The sequence below is a fragment of the Squalius cephalus genome (genome assembly GCF_949319135.1).
Source record: "Squalius cephalus genome assembly, chromosome: 3".
Taxonomy (NCBI): domain Eukaryota; kingdom Metazoa; phylum Chordata; class Actinopteri; order Cypriniformes; family Leuciscidae; genus Squalius; species Squalius cephalus.
This window is the reverse complement of record NC_137124.1, coordinates 21,322,592-21,337,102: the sequence shown is the minus strand read 5'-3', so window position 1 is coordinate 21,337,102 and position 14,511 is coordinate 21,322,592. Positions and strand designations below refer to the sequence as shown.

General features: G+C 38.3%; 2 protein-coding genes across 3 annotated transcripts; one reads left to right on the top strand and one right to left on the bottom strand.

Moving 5' to 3' along the window:
- Nucleotides 1-403: 403 nt before the first annotated feature.
- On the top strand, nucleotides 404-8,432 carry cilp (cartilage intermediate layer protein, nucleotide pyrophosphohydrolase). 2 transcript variants are annotated; one of them, XM_079866572.1, is made up of 9 exons: nucleotides 404-531; nucleotides 1,638-1,761; nucleotides 2,405-2,467; nucleotides 2,564-2,833; nucleotides 3,133-3,309; nucleotides 3,453-3,767; nucleotides 4,301-4,409; nucleotides 4,721-4,878; nucleotides 5,008-8,432. In XM_079866572.1, the coding sequence occupies exons 2-9, from the start codon at nucleotides 1,695-1,697 to the stop codon at nucleotides 7,362-7,364; spliced, it is 3,516 nt and encodes a 1,171-aa protein (XP_079722698.1). In that variant the 5' UTR covers nucleotides 404-531; nucleotides 1,638-1,694; the 3' UTR covers nucleotides 7,365-8,432. The 2 variants fall into 2 exon arrangements, with proteins under 2 accessions (XP_079722698.1, XP_079722697.1); XM_079866571.1 differs by having other exon boundaries at nucleotides 1,607-1,761.
- A 363-nt stretch (nucleotides 8,433-8,795) lies between these two features.
- eif3jb (eukaryotic translation initiation factor 3, subunit Jb) lies at nucleotides 8,796-14,283 on the bottom strand. Its single transcript, XM_079866575.1, has 8 exons — nucleotides 14,114-14,283; nucleotides 13,927-14,018; nucleotides 11,952-12,006; nucleotides 11,674-11,762; nucleotides 11,435-11,549; nucleotides 11,154-11,354; nucleotides 9,524-9,597; nucleotides 8,796-9,335 (listed from the first exon to the last, which is right to left on the bottom strand). Exons 1-8 carry the CDS (start codon nucleotides 14,133-14,135, stop codon nucleotides 9,201-9,203), a joined length of 783 nt encoding a protein of 260 aa, XP_079722701.1. The 5' UTR covers nucleotides 14,136-14,283; the 3' UTR covers nucleotides 8,796-9,200.
- Nucleotides 14,284-14,511: the final 228 nt, after the last annotated feature.

Sequence of the window (14,511 nt, the reverse complement as noted above, 5' to 3'; positions counted from 1 at the left end):
TGCATGGATTTCATTCTTGAATGGCTTTCTTGTGAATGTTGCATAACTAAACATACTCACAGCAACGAATATCTCACCACAGTGCTGACACAACTGCGAATCATTATGGGGAAAAAACACTGTGTTTTTGTCTCTGTCTACTTACAACCATATCTGAATACTTTGTCGCAGGATTATTTTTTTGCTACTATAGGACTAAAAACAAACCTGACATCTATCAATTCATTTCACTTTCATTTCTTTAAGAATATTGTTCCAGGATAGCCCTAACAGTGAAATCCAGCCCTTTCCTCGACTGTACAGGAGCAGTAGATAGTGCTAGCCTGGACCCATGATGTTATTTCATGGCAGAGAGCCGAATCTATGGCTCAGGGCTGAGCTATATAAGTACTGAACACAGACCTGGACTTCACATTCACTCTCTCTGTCTCTCCTTCTCACTCCAACTATTTAGCAACTGCTCTGTAAATACATCACAGAAGCAAGCAGGAGTACAAGAGCTTTCCATTTCACAGAGAAACATTTGCTTTGGTAAGGTATCATTTTCTCAGATTTTTAGCTTTCTTTTCTGCAACCACATTTTGAGGATTTGGATTCAGACACTAATGCTCTCTAAATTGTTTACAGTGGAAAGTAATTTCCTTACTGTTGTAGATTTTTTTTATTGGTCATATGGATGTTTGAGAAAAAAATATCTGTTCAGTCATGAATTTGGATGTTGTTGCTATTTCTTTTTATTTTTGTATGCACAAATTATTTTATCTACATATCAGTTACAAAAGCTGTCACTAGGGTGGTACCCTTCAAAATGTACTAATAAGTCCACTTTAGGTATAACACTTTATTTTAAGGTGTAATGACTAGTTATAAAGTAAAAAACCATAACCTTAACCCTATAATAAGTACATGTAGTTAATATTACTTAGTACTTGTTTGTGTAAGTACACAGTAACAATGTCACCTTAAAATAAAGAGTAACCTGAAATGGTGCTGCCCTGCCCTTGTGATAGCTTTTGCTTTTGAGTGTAAAAGCTTTTGACATCAAAACAAAATGTTGCATTTTGAAGTATACTATTAGTCTTTTTGTGTGCAGACTTTTAAAGCCTTAACAAATTCTAATATGGAGAGAAACTGTTAAAATTGACTGCATTTTGTTTTTCCATACACAAATCTTTCTATGTGCATATCGGAATGTAGTTAGGTCTGAGTTTTCTGGCAGGATGTAAAAACAGTTGTGCATTCCCTTGACACACAGTGATGGCTCTCACAGATGTGATATTTGAGAGCAGCTTTAAGTACTTTAAGCTCTTTCTCTGCAGCTTGTATTTGGTTTAGCAGGAGTATTCATGATCTCCACTGTATTACTTCATCCTGTCTAAAGTCTTTTGGTTGTTTATGTAAAATGGAAAGTTTTTCAGTACACTAATTTTGTAATTTTTCTTGGTCCGTTTGAATCTGGAAAGGTTGAAATGAGTTCATAAGCTAAAAAAAAAAAAAAAAAACACATGAGAATTTCCTGTATGATTTACTGAAGTGAAAATACTGTGGTCCATTTCCTTCTGTGCAATTTACTAATGGTATTTATATTAATATCTGATTGGCATAGGATCTGTGTCTGGACTATTCTTGTGTTGAAGGAGCTGTGTGTGAGAGGGTCTTTACCAGAGGTCAGAGGTCATTAACAGGGAGCCAGGATGGGCTGCCTCTCAGCATGGACCTTTCTTCTGTTTCTGTTGGAAATTACAGGCACTTTTTCTCAAGGTTTGTTTTGGCAAAACTCCTGTGAACGTCATTTGAATCAGCACATTTCACACTTAATTGCTAATGCAAGTTTTTGTTAATGCAGTCATCTGGCATGTCATTGCTTGTGGCAGAAGCTGAAAGATTTCAACAGAATATTGACAGCTGGCTCTTAGAAACATGACTCTTCCAATACCCCAACCCCCAAACCTCTCTTCAGCAAACTCATTATTGCAGGAAAGGCAACATTGTTCTGGTGTCCCCGTATATCCAGAAGCTGAGGTGTTTTTGCGAGCCAGCGGCAGAAAGACACCTGCTAGCAATTGGTTCTACTCTGTGTGTGAACCACTAGCGGAAATCTCTGTTGTACTCTGCATGTCAGGATAAAGAAAAGGGCTCTTAAATAATCTGAAAGGGGAACGAAAAGAAGTAAATTTTCACTTCCATAGTTAGGCTCATGACAATAAGCCTTGATTAATCTACAATATGCTTCATTTTCTTTACCACATCAAAAGTAAGTTAAGCCTGGACTGGACTGCATCATAGAATTAATAGAACACTTTTTTTTTTTTTCTCAAAACTTTGGCTGTCTTCGAATTAGCAAGGTAAAACTGAGATACTGTGCTAAGATTTTAAGAAATAAAGCTTTTGTTTCCTTTATTAGGGACATGGAGAAACATCATGGGGACATCATGGAGACCAAACCCAGCTGTGTACCATAATGAAGGTAGGTGTATATGTTTCTGACAATATATAGCAATGAAATATTTCAAAAGGAGATCCAAATGGATGTTTAAAGCCATAAAAATGTCCTTTTCTTCAGATAATTACGAGTGGACCACATGGTTCAATGTAGATCACCCTGGAGGAAAAGGAGACTATGAGAACCTGAATGCCATTCGTTTTTATTATCGAGCGCGTGTGTGTGAGGTTCCTCGAGCTCTAGAGGCACGCACTACCGAATGGATCCCAGCTCGCAGCACTGGGGAAAGAGTACATGCTGACCCGGTTGTAGGCTTCTGGTGTGTCAATGATGAACAGCCTGTTGGGAGGAACTGCTCAAACTATGCTGTACGCTTCCTATGTCCTAGAAGTAAGTAAATGCAGCTCTATAAGCCAAATAATATTTCAAACTACAACTATTCCCTGCTTTAAATGGAATAATGCTTCTAACAATCATTGTAAATAAATACTGTAATGTTCAAAGTTTTATTGTTCACATTTTCTCTGATAATAATGTTAAATATAGAAAAGGTGGATTCTGCACAAATAATTATTCAGAAATCTGTTGTTTTAAGTTTACCATGAGTTAACGTCACAGTTTTTGTAAGGTGTTGACACCCTTAGAAAATACATTGTAAATAAATGGATATTATCCCTCTCTCCATTCAGACATTGTTTCAGATAATGAAGAACTGATATGGGGTCCATGGTCAGACTGGAGTGTGTGTCCAGCCCAATGCAATCAGGTGGCAACACAGCATCGCTCTAGAAGCTGCAAATCCACTTCTAAACAATGCAATGGCCAAACGGTCGAGGCCTGGTCATGCCAAGGGCCACCTTGCCCACGTAATGCATTTACTCAGTTTCCTAAAGATTAAAAATTATCATTTTATTGTCATTTAGACAAGAAATCTTTGAATCTTTAAATTTTTATTGTCATCCTACCATTTGTTGTTAAAAAAATCTCTTTCCCCTTTTCTTCCTTATAGGCTGTGATCTGCAGTGCATGATGGGCAAAGTAAACGATGAGTGTGATGGCTGCATGTGCCAGGATCATACAGTTTTAGGATCAGTCCGTAGTGCCGGGGGTCTCCCTGCACCTGGAGCTGCCATTCTCCTTGCTGGTTCCAGGGCAAAACTCCTCACCGTTACTGATCACAATGGGCACTTTCAGGTCCCTGGAATCTGCCCTGATGGCAACAGTACTCTGATGATCAAGCTGAATAATCATGCTCCACACCAAGTCACTGTGCCACCAAGCACCGAACGCACGTCCGTCCTCCTTTTGAAGCTAGAGAGAGCAAGTAATAATTATTTGAATGACCTTGAATGCATTTAACCTATTCTGTATTAGCATTAGAATACTACCTTAAGATTTTTTGTTGTTGTTGAAGATGCGTGTTTAATTTTTATTAAATGTTAAGTTTTATTTTTATTTTATTTATTTTATCTTTTTTCCCCCACTAAAATAATTTATCTTTATACAAGCTAAAAAAGAAATACAAGCTCAAGTATGCAGCTATTATGTAACTCCATAAATTCAAAAACGCACTTTTGCTGGAAAACAATGGCATACAATGAAAAACATTACTGATTGGTTTGTAGTTTAACACATTTGTACTGATGCTTTCGAGATGATCACAATTCCTTTTTGCTATGTAGACAAAACCTCATCCATGTTAGCTAGCTATATAACATTATCTTGGTGAAAATTCTGCAGAATTTGCAACAATGTAGAATACATAACAGAAACCAATCATTGAAGTTCATCAAAGCAAAAAAATGGGTGTACAAGATCAATACATGTAACACAATCGTTTTTCGCTGTGTTCCTCAGAAAAACTGTATGTGCTGAAAAACCCTGAGAACAAGGCCAGAAGGGAAGGTCAGACAGCTGCCTTCTGTTGTAAGGTTGATGGGACTCCTGAACCAAACCAGTATGAATGGTAAGATTATGCTTTCAGATATGAATTGATGTTCACTATAGAATTTCAGCAGAACACAAGGAAACCATGTTGCCCTTTAGATGGCATTAAATGAAAAAGCAGAGAATCACAAACAGCATCTAGTATCTAAAGTCAAAGCCCTCATGTCTTATGTTCCTTCAAAAGAATGTGACATGTGTAAATGAAGACAGTTTAAACAAACCAGGTTAACATGAAGTTATTTCTTAGCTATTAAGAATTGGTCCCCACCCCATGACAACAGTTATCCTGAATGTGAAAACACAACCATAATCACTGTCGTAAATCTTTAGGTTCCACAATGGCACTCTGCTGGACAGGAGTCAATATCAGTATGACGAGACACTGGTTTTGAGGAATCTCAGTTTGGACCATATTGGAGAATACTACTGCAGAGCCAGTAATGAGAACGGAGCCATCAAATCCAAACCAGCCACCCTCACGGTTATTGGTGTGCCCTTATATCCTACTTTAACTATACATATTTCAAATTAACCTAAAAGGTATCTATCAAAATACTTTACAAATAGTGTGATCTTATTTTGGTATTTATTTGTTTTCTATCTAATTCTGTGTTAAGGCCAAAAAGCACCGTCATGCAACCCTAAGCCTGATTCCCACCTGATCCGCCTACCACATGACTGCTTTCAAAACGAGACTAACTCTTTGTATTACGATGTGGGGAGATGCCCAACATCCACATGCACAGGGAAGCTGGATAACGGCATCAGATGCAAAGACTCCGTGTCTTACTGCTGTGGAATTTCAAACATGGAGGAGAAAGAGATTAAATGTCAGGGATATCAGTTGCCCATCATGGTAGTGACTCAGTGTGGTTGCAAAATATGTGTGGACACAAAAGCTATCATTCGTGGACGTGCTATTGCAGCAGACACTGATGAGCCCATGAGGTTTGGACACATCTACATGGATGGCACAAGAGTAAGTCGAACTGGATACAAAGGCACATTCTCAATCCAGGTACCAACAAACACAGAGCGTCTAGTCCTCACATTTGTGGACAACATGCAGAAGTTTGTGAACACCACAAAAGTTTTACCATTCAATCCTAAAGGTGGAGCTGTGTTCTATGAGATCAAGTTATTGAGGAAAAAGCCAGCTGTGACCATCAGCTCAAGAGAAACTAATAAGCTAGATCTTGGTGAGGTAGAAGGCCAGGATCCCATTGCTGAGATTGAGATCCCACCCAATGCATTCTATAAAGAAAATGGAGAAGTGTTCATGGGAAATGTCAAAGCCAGTGTGACTTTCCTCGACCCCAGGGATGTATCAACAGCAGCGGCTGCCCAAAGTGATCTCAACTTCATTGGTGATGAAGGTGACACTCTGCCCTTGAGGACCTATGGGATGTTCTCAGTGGACTTTAGGGACGAAGAAGGAGGTGAGTCGCTCAACGCCGGAGAGGTGAAAGTGCGTCTCGATGCAGCACAAGTGAAGATGCCTGAGCACTTAAAGACCATGAAATTATGGTCTCTTAATCCTGGGACAGGTTTGTGGGAGGAAGAGGGCCAGTTCCATGCTGAGAAGAAGCAAAGGGGGAAAAGAGAGGAGAGGACCTTTCTCATAGGTAACATGGAAATCCGTGAGAGGCGGCTATTTAACTTGGATGTACCTGAGAACAGGAGATGTTACGTGAAAGTGCGGGCTTTCCGTAGCGACCGGTACATGCCAAGTGAGCAAGTTGAAGGAGTCGTGATGACTTTAATAAATATGGAGCCCACACCAGGGTTTTCAACCAACCCTCGGGCTTGGGGTAGATTTGACAGTGTCATCACTGGCCCAAATGGTGCGTGCCTTCCAGCCTTCTGTGATGAACAGAAAGCAGATGCATATTCGGCCTACATCATGGCCAACCTTGGGGGAGAAGAGCTAGAGGCAGTAGCATCCTCTCCAAAGTTGAATCCTAACATAATTGGCGTCCCACAACCCTATTTGAATAAACTTAACTATAGGCGTACGGACCACGATGATCGCAGAATAAAAAAGACAGCATTCAGCATGAATGTGGCCAAACCCCGGTCAAACACGGCTGAGGAGGCCAATGGTCCAGTTTATCCGTTTGACAAGCTTAAAGAGTGTGAGGAAGCTCCATTCAGCGCAGCTCACTTCCGTTTCTCGAGAGTTGAAGGAGATCGGTATGATTACAACACAGTGCCTTTCAATGAGGACGATCCTATGAGCTGGACTGAGGACTACTTGAGTTGGTGGCCAAAGCCCATGGAATACAGGGCCTGCTACATTAAAGTAAAACTCAACAGTCCCCATGAGATCAATGTTCGTTCTCGCAATATGGGAGGTACCCATCCAAAAACCGTTGGCCAACTGTATGGCATCCGTGACACCAGAAGCATCCGGGACATGGACCAGTCAACTGTTTCAGCTGTGTGTCTGGAGTTTAAGTGCAGTGGGATGCTCTACGATCAAGACAGAGTGGATCGGACCCTCGTGAAGGTAATGCCTCAGGGCAGCTGCAAGCGAGACAGTGTAAACAGCATGCTACAGGAATACTTGGTGAATCACCTTCCACTGGCTGTCAACAATGACACAAATGAGTTCACCATGCTTGCGCCTCTGGACCCTCTGGGGCACAACTACGGCATCTATACTGTGACTGACCAAGACCCCCGGACAGCCAAAGAAATTGCACTTGGCCGTTGCTTTGATGGTACATCAGATGGCACCTCTCGAGTCATGAAGAGCAATGAAGGTGTGGCATTAACATTCACCTGTGGTGATAAAGAGGTCACTAGGCAGAGTATGTTCCAGCAGATGCAGAACTCACTGGGTCAAGCCACAGCTGGAAGTGCACGGCAGGGAAGAGGAAACCGGAGGCAGAGAGGCGGCTCAGCAGCACCTCGCAGCAGTAAGAGGAGGAGTACTCGTAATTCCTACACACGTGCCCAGACCGTTGGTTGATATTCCAAGAACTTAAAAACTCTACATGAGACAAGACAGACCCAATCTCTATGGGGACTGCTCTTATGAGAGTTACTGGATTCAAGCCATTTTCAAACTTGACAGCAATAAGAAAATTACAGACGTACAGTATTTGAACAAGGCTGGGGAAAAGTCTTTTTAAATTTCTTCAGTAATTTAGTTTTGTTGATCACATTAACTGGCAAACAATTTTACAGATTTTATGAATTGCAAAGCAAATTCACATTAGAGTGGATCATTTTTATTTTTATAATTCATTTTTAATAATTTCACCTATTAAAAGCCTAACAAAACTAAAATAAAAAAAAAAAAATTTAAGCAAAGCAACTCCAAAGGAATGTGTGCTTCATGTAATTTTTCATTTACATATTGTCTGCTCACTTGTACTGTGGTAAATATTTTACTACTTGAAATTGTAAATAGTCAAATATTTATTGCATACTCCAGACAAAGCAGTTGAACACATCTCCAGCTAAACAATCATGTATGCCCTTTATCATTCATTAATTAGAAAAACTCTTTAAGATGTCCAAAACCTTTAGAAAAATATGTCATTCTTTTAGACCAATGATTTTATTGGATTCTTTAAAAAAAACAATGCATTTGAGTCTTTGTATTGTCACTGCCCAATTTATAAATTTGTAAGAAAATCCTCTAAGCTGTTTTCTTATAAACATTTTTGCTGATGTTTCATTTTTATTTAATTTTAGTTCATACATACCTGTAGAAGCTACTGTATAGTAACAATGGGTGAAACAAAAACATAACACCTGTTTGCTTCAGCTAGTGATGCAAATTTACCATATTATGTCATATAACCAGCAATATTAAATATCATTAATTAGCTGATCGAGCGTGCAGCAATACTGAGTTAATTTAAAATATACTTTGGTGGAGAACAACTGCACAAGTAGTAGACTTCTGCAGTCATATAATGGCAAGGTCAAAATTCAACAGATTCAATGAGGTTTGGTTTCGTTTGTTTTACTTTCATTTATCCATCCCTTCATTTAATCAGTGTGCCACTTCTGGGACCAGTTGCATAAACATAGCCATGATAGCCACAAGACTGTGACTTAAGTACTAGTATGACCAACTAACGATTAGTCAAGGGACAATCAGTCTTACTTTTTGGTTTCAAATAAGACCAATCTATGTTTTTATGTAACTGATTTAACAGTTATGAACAGTCTTAAAGGAAAAAAATAAAAAATAATAATGTGATGACTACCTTGTAAGACTAGTCTTGGCAGCAACCTGGTCCAGCTGTTAATTATGCAGTGTCGACTCCAAGCACTGACAAACTTAGATTTCAAATGCTGAATTACACTATAGTTCACATTTGGAAACTGATACTGTTTCCAAGTGTGTATAAATATGCAAGAAAAGGACATTCTTGGAAGAAAATAATTTGCATAGAGCATCACTTTTTTTACTTCTGTGTAACTGAAATTGCACAGCTTAAAAAACATAAGCCACTTTTAATGAAATCAAGAGATATTTTCTATAAGGCATTGAAATTCTTATTTAGGCCAATCAGAGGAAATGCCTCCATCAAAGATGTCCCACATCATACAGTACGTTTTTGAAATAAATTCAAGGCCATCTGAATAAATTTGCCTTTCCCCATTTGCCACTGGGGTACAATGGGCTGATAGCAGCTCTATGAGGAGTCTATCACCACTGGAACGAAGTAAAGGGTTGACACATTGTTCAGCGTTCAAGATGGCACTGAGTAGCAAGAACGGGTAAATGTTGAATGTCTCCAGGGGCGTCTGGGCACAGAGGGAATGGGAAAGGGAAGATGAACCTTTGTCACATGAAGTCATCATATTCATTGCCGTAGCCACCGTCAAATTCACCATAATCAGCAATGTCATCTTTCATTTTTGCTTTCAATCCACCACTAGGAAGTACACCTTTCTTCTTTTTCTTGTTTGCCTTTTTTTCCTGTGAATAATGCAACAGCAACAAATTAAGATTGTTATTAAGAGTACTTTTCTATTGATATTTTGACCATAATGAATACTTCTTTTATAGAACTATAAAAAAATGTGAGGCTATAAATTTCATCCTCAATCGAAGGTCCTCTAAAACCAAGTACACAAGATTAAAAACAGTAAAATCATTCAACTAACCTTTTCTTGCTTTTGTTTTTCATTGAGCAGAACAGACAAAGTAGTATTTATTTTCTTCAGGTCATCTACTTCCACTACAGAGACAGAGAGACAGAAGTTAGTATATTTTAGCACAATGATTAGCATTCAGACGTGCATGGTCTTATGTTTACGCTAGACATGTGCCGTATACGGTAATACGATATATCACAATAATGAACATGCACAATATTGTAATCATGGGCACTTCAATTATAACTAATTATTTATTACGAATTATTCCGCTTTTTGGAATGCATTTTAAGAATACTTTTCCCATCAACTGGTTAAACTGCACAACACCGCTGTATGCTGCGTCAAAAAGGCATGCGAGCACTCTGGTGTAAACAAGGCCAATAGTAGGCCAAGGCGCATGGCGTAAAGAGCGAAGAGCAGTGCTGAATGAAAATGTACATTCACTCTCTGACAGCAAATGGCGCTGATGGAACATTACCCCGGTAACCCCATAAACAAAGCAGCTGCGCTACTTTCTGTTTCTGAACAGTATTTAAACGTTTCTAACCGACATTCAGATTTTTGTATTCGCAGTGGTGTTCATCGCAGCACCGAATTCTGAAATATTTAACGATATAATAGGCTATTTATTTTCAAACTTTAACATTTTTACATTTTAATCTGGACTACAACATGCCCTAGATATTGTTCGAAAATGTTTCGATTCATTATTGTTCAGTCACACTTTACAATAAGGCTCCATTAGCTAACATAAACTGACAATGAAAAATACTTCTAAAGCATTTATTAAAGGTATAGCGGAGGATTTTCTTTTTCCGGGTGGATCATCAAGACTATTGGTCCTCCTAAGTGTCAATCATTCTGGTGATATGTTTACGTAAGGCCGTCGTACGTGCTCGTGTACACGATTCACACGATGGCGTGCGCTCAAAACACAGGTTGGGCTTCCCACTGATGCCTCAGTCGCGAAGTTTCTACTTGACAGGTAAAGTTTGGCATGCTATTTGGAGAAATCCATTTAAAATCACTGCTAGTAAAAGTTAACGTAAGCTATGATTAGCTCGTGCATTCGTTTAATAGGCGTTCCCTCTCGGGAGCAGGTAGAGTGTTGCGCATGTGCATTTTTTCAAAAAGTGGAGAGGGCGGTTCTTTTCTAAAATTCAGGAAAATCCTCTGCTATACCTTTAATCTTTAACATTAAATAACACGAAAGTTGTAACTGTATTATTTAATGGACCTGAGCTAACATGAACAGTTAACAAACATTAACAAAGAATAATAACTTCTGTAACAAATGTAGCTATTGCTCATTGTTAATGTTAGCTAATGAACTAACTAACATTAACTAGTGAGACCTTACTGTAAAGTGATGCCTATTGTTCTACCGGTTATAGTATGACAACACCTTTTTTTGCAACTTATTTCAATATCGTGATAATACCGTATACCGTGATAAAAGCTTCAGCAACATCAAAATTTGATACAGTCACATGCCTAGGTTACGCAACTCACCATTTAATCTAAACAGCTGGAGATATATCAGAAATTCCTTGTCACAAACATCCATTTTTTTTTTTTTAGAATAAAAAAGAAGATAATTATCCACATACAACTCAAAATATAATTCTGCACTTACATGAAATACAAAGCTCTCGAAACAGTGACTCCAAAAAGCTGGAATAATGCACTGATTTTTCAAACTGTGTTATCTTATCTTTCAGTAATTTTTCAAATGCAACAAAGTCATCTTTGGATGAGGGGCACATTGCTTCAATTCCAGAGTCATTGTTTGTTGTCATAACAGTAGTAGAAGAATTTGCAGCAGCAGGATCAACACCTGAAATCAGAAAGCTTGTTCAATGATTGACTGTTACATTTACAACATGGACTATGGAAGATTTCAAGTAAGTTTCTTACCAAAAGCCTCACGGGCCAATTCCAAGTCTGCCTCCTCCTGCAACTTTTTCAGTCGAAGCTTCTCTGCTATAAGCTCTTCTGGTGATAGATTCTCACTTATCGCTGATTCTTGTTTCTATTCACAAGTTTCAAAAACAAAGGTTATAAACGGTTTGAAATATACAAAAGAAATGAGTATCAGGAGAGAAAGGGTTTCATTCATTATTGAGTAAATATACAACTAATAATATTGTTCTTACCTTCCTCAACTCCTCTTGTTTTTTCTTTTCAGCAATTTCTTTTTCTTTTATTTTATCACTTAATTTTTTCTTCTCAGGAGGTTTCACTTCTAAAGGAAATGTAAATCAAACCATAAGAGTACTTTCCACATGGGTTCAAGAAAAACAGTAATAAAACACCACAAACAAATAAAAGACAAAAACAAAAGATCTACTTAATGCCAAGTTTTACGAATATGCTATTGTTCTGCCTACAACATTTATATTGTGAAAAATGACAGCTCAACAGAGATCAATACCAGCTTTTATCTGTTCAACTTTCTTCTCCTCCTCCTCCTCATCATCCCAGTTATCCTAGAGACAGAAAGATACAGTTGGTGACCACCCATACGCAAAATAATAAAATAATTTTAAATCAAATCAAATGTTTTCTTATTCCTATTTACTTGTTTGTTAAGCAGCCGTGTGATAATTGGGACAATACATTGCCTCAACATTATTCCTTACATATATGTGACCCTGGATCCCAAAACCAGTCACATGTTTCACGGTTATATATTCACGGCAATAGCCAACAATACATTATATGGGTCAAAATGATCGATTTTTCTTTTATGGCAAAAATCATTAGGATATTAAGTAAAGATCATGTACCATGAAGATATTTAGTAAATTTCCTACTGTAAATATACAAAACATTTATTTTTGTGAGTGAATGCAGCACAATCGCGAACATTAATGGACAAATTTAAAGGAGATTTTCTCAATGTTTTGATTTTTTTGCATCCTCAGATTCCAGATTTTCTAATAGTCGTATCTCAGCCAAATATTGTCCTATCATAACAAACCATACATCAATGGAAAGCTTATTTATTCAGCTTGCAGGATATGTATAAATTTACCCATGTGAATGCTTTTATGGTCCAGGGTCACATATAATGAAATTTAAAAAGCATAATTTATTCACCATAAAAGAAGAGCACAAGTGTTTTTGATTAATTTGGCCATTATAATTACAGCACCAAAAATGATAAAATAACAACATTTAAGCCCCATATTAAAGACCATCTTACATGGCATCAAGTTAAACAAATTCTCTTCTGCTAATAAACGGTTAATACTGACTAAATTGGTAGCAATGGTTATGTAGCAATTTAAAACAAAACTGATTAAAGATAGCTTAGATTTGAGCTGAGCAACTAGATCTACAGAAAGTTCCATGGCTTTTTAAAGATTTTATTTTAAGGCACAGAAATGATAAAATGTCAGTTCCCTGACATGTCCAGGTTTTCATGGTTCTTCACTGGAGAAAAGTCGATTTGAACTCTCGAGGCCTCAGTTAACGGGTTCATTTAGCGAGGCATTTCTAGATCTGCCTTCAAACAAAACAACTCGCAGTAAATGACGATAACACGTGCGCGCGCATAGATCAGACGATGGCGAGCGAGAGAATTCTAGATTTGTGCGTCAACACGACACGCAACGTGACTCACTCGCGTAATGACGTCAACAGGAACTCAGTCAGCTGCTGCCTGGCGCAAACATTACAGCATCCACATGACAGCGATGTAGAACACACACTTGCATAGTAAAAAGAAACATAAACCGATTTAAGAAAAGGATTTGGGACTAGCAAGAACGTGACATGCATGTCTTCCCTTGGGGAACTGTAAATTGCGGCGTACTACGTTCTCTGCTGACTAGTATATTTAACAAGTTAAAGTAGCAACAGCAATTTTATTAACTAAGATTAGCAACACGTTTAAATGAACGCAAACAAATATAAAAAGCTACTATGAATGTCCACATGGCCCGTCACTTGTTCGTTGTTAATACTGGATTCATATCAGTCAATATTAATACATTTCAACCACAGCCACTCGCATAAAATGACGTGCTGTCAAAGCTAACGTAACGTTACTATATTAGTTTGATTAATCTGTAATGGATTGGCAGGTTATTATTGATGAAAGAGAATCTGTCAGTCGGATAACAGATCGGTAAAACTGGAAGATGACACGTTTGCTGACGTAAACACACAGAAACTGTCAGTGTACTAGAAAATCGTGAACACGCAACTTGATACAGCTGGTGAATCTCTAAATAAAACGGGCCTATTCTAGGTTAACGTTAGCTAAACGGCTAAAAATACACCATGATCGCCCATATTAGTGCAGCTACCTTTAGTCACACATCATTCGATAAGACATAATTAAAAGTACTTAAACGCTCATTACTGATAAAGTTTTGATTACATGGGCATTCGCACGTTACCTTCACGTCTTCCTCCTCGTCCTCGCCTTCCCATTTATCCAGCAGAGCGGCGGCAACTATGATCGGCTCACTTGGATCGAAGCTGTCAGCGTCTTCCGGAAAAACAAAATAATGTCGTGGTTAAGACAGTGACCGTTAAGACACCCTCTCTCATACAGGTAACCTCAAAATATTGAAAGTTCCTTACCCCAGTCGTCGGCATCCGCCATCTTGGCTTAGTGTGAGTAAGTTAAAGTACTAGCTGAGAGAAAGCATGTGCACAGACCTGCTCTGATCTACGCGCTTCTGTCTTTCATCACGCTGACGGGATGTAGGAGGACTGGAGTCCGCGCGCGCACCACTGCGCTACAACGCCCTCGTGTGGTCGTTACTGTTCTACAAGCCCGCTGTGCCAGGTCATCATCATAATCATCATAATTTCATTATTAATAATATTTTGTTATTGTATTATGTTTATTAATATTGGTGGTGGTAATAATAATGATTGTTGCTGTTGTATACATATATTATAGTTTTATAATTATAAATCATAAATCTCCTAATAATGTCTCTGGTAATACTTTATTTCCAAGGATACAGTCACTG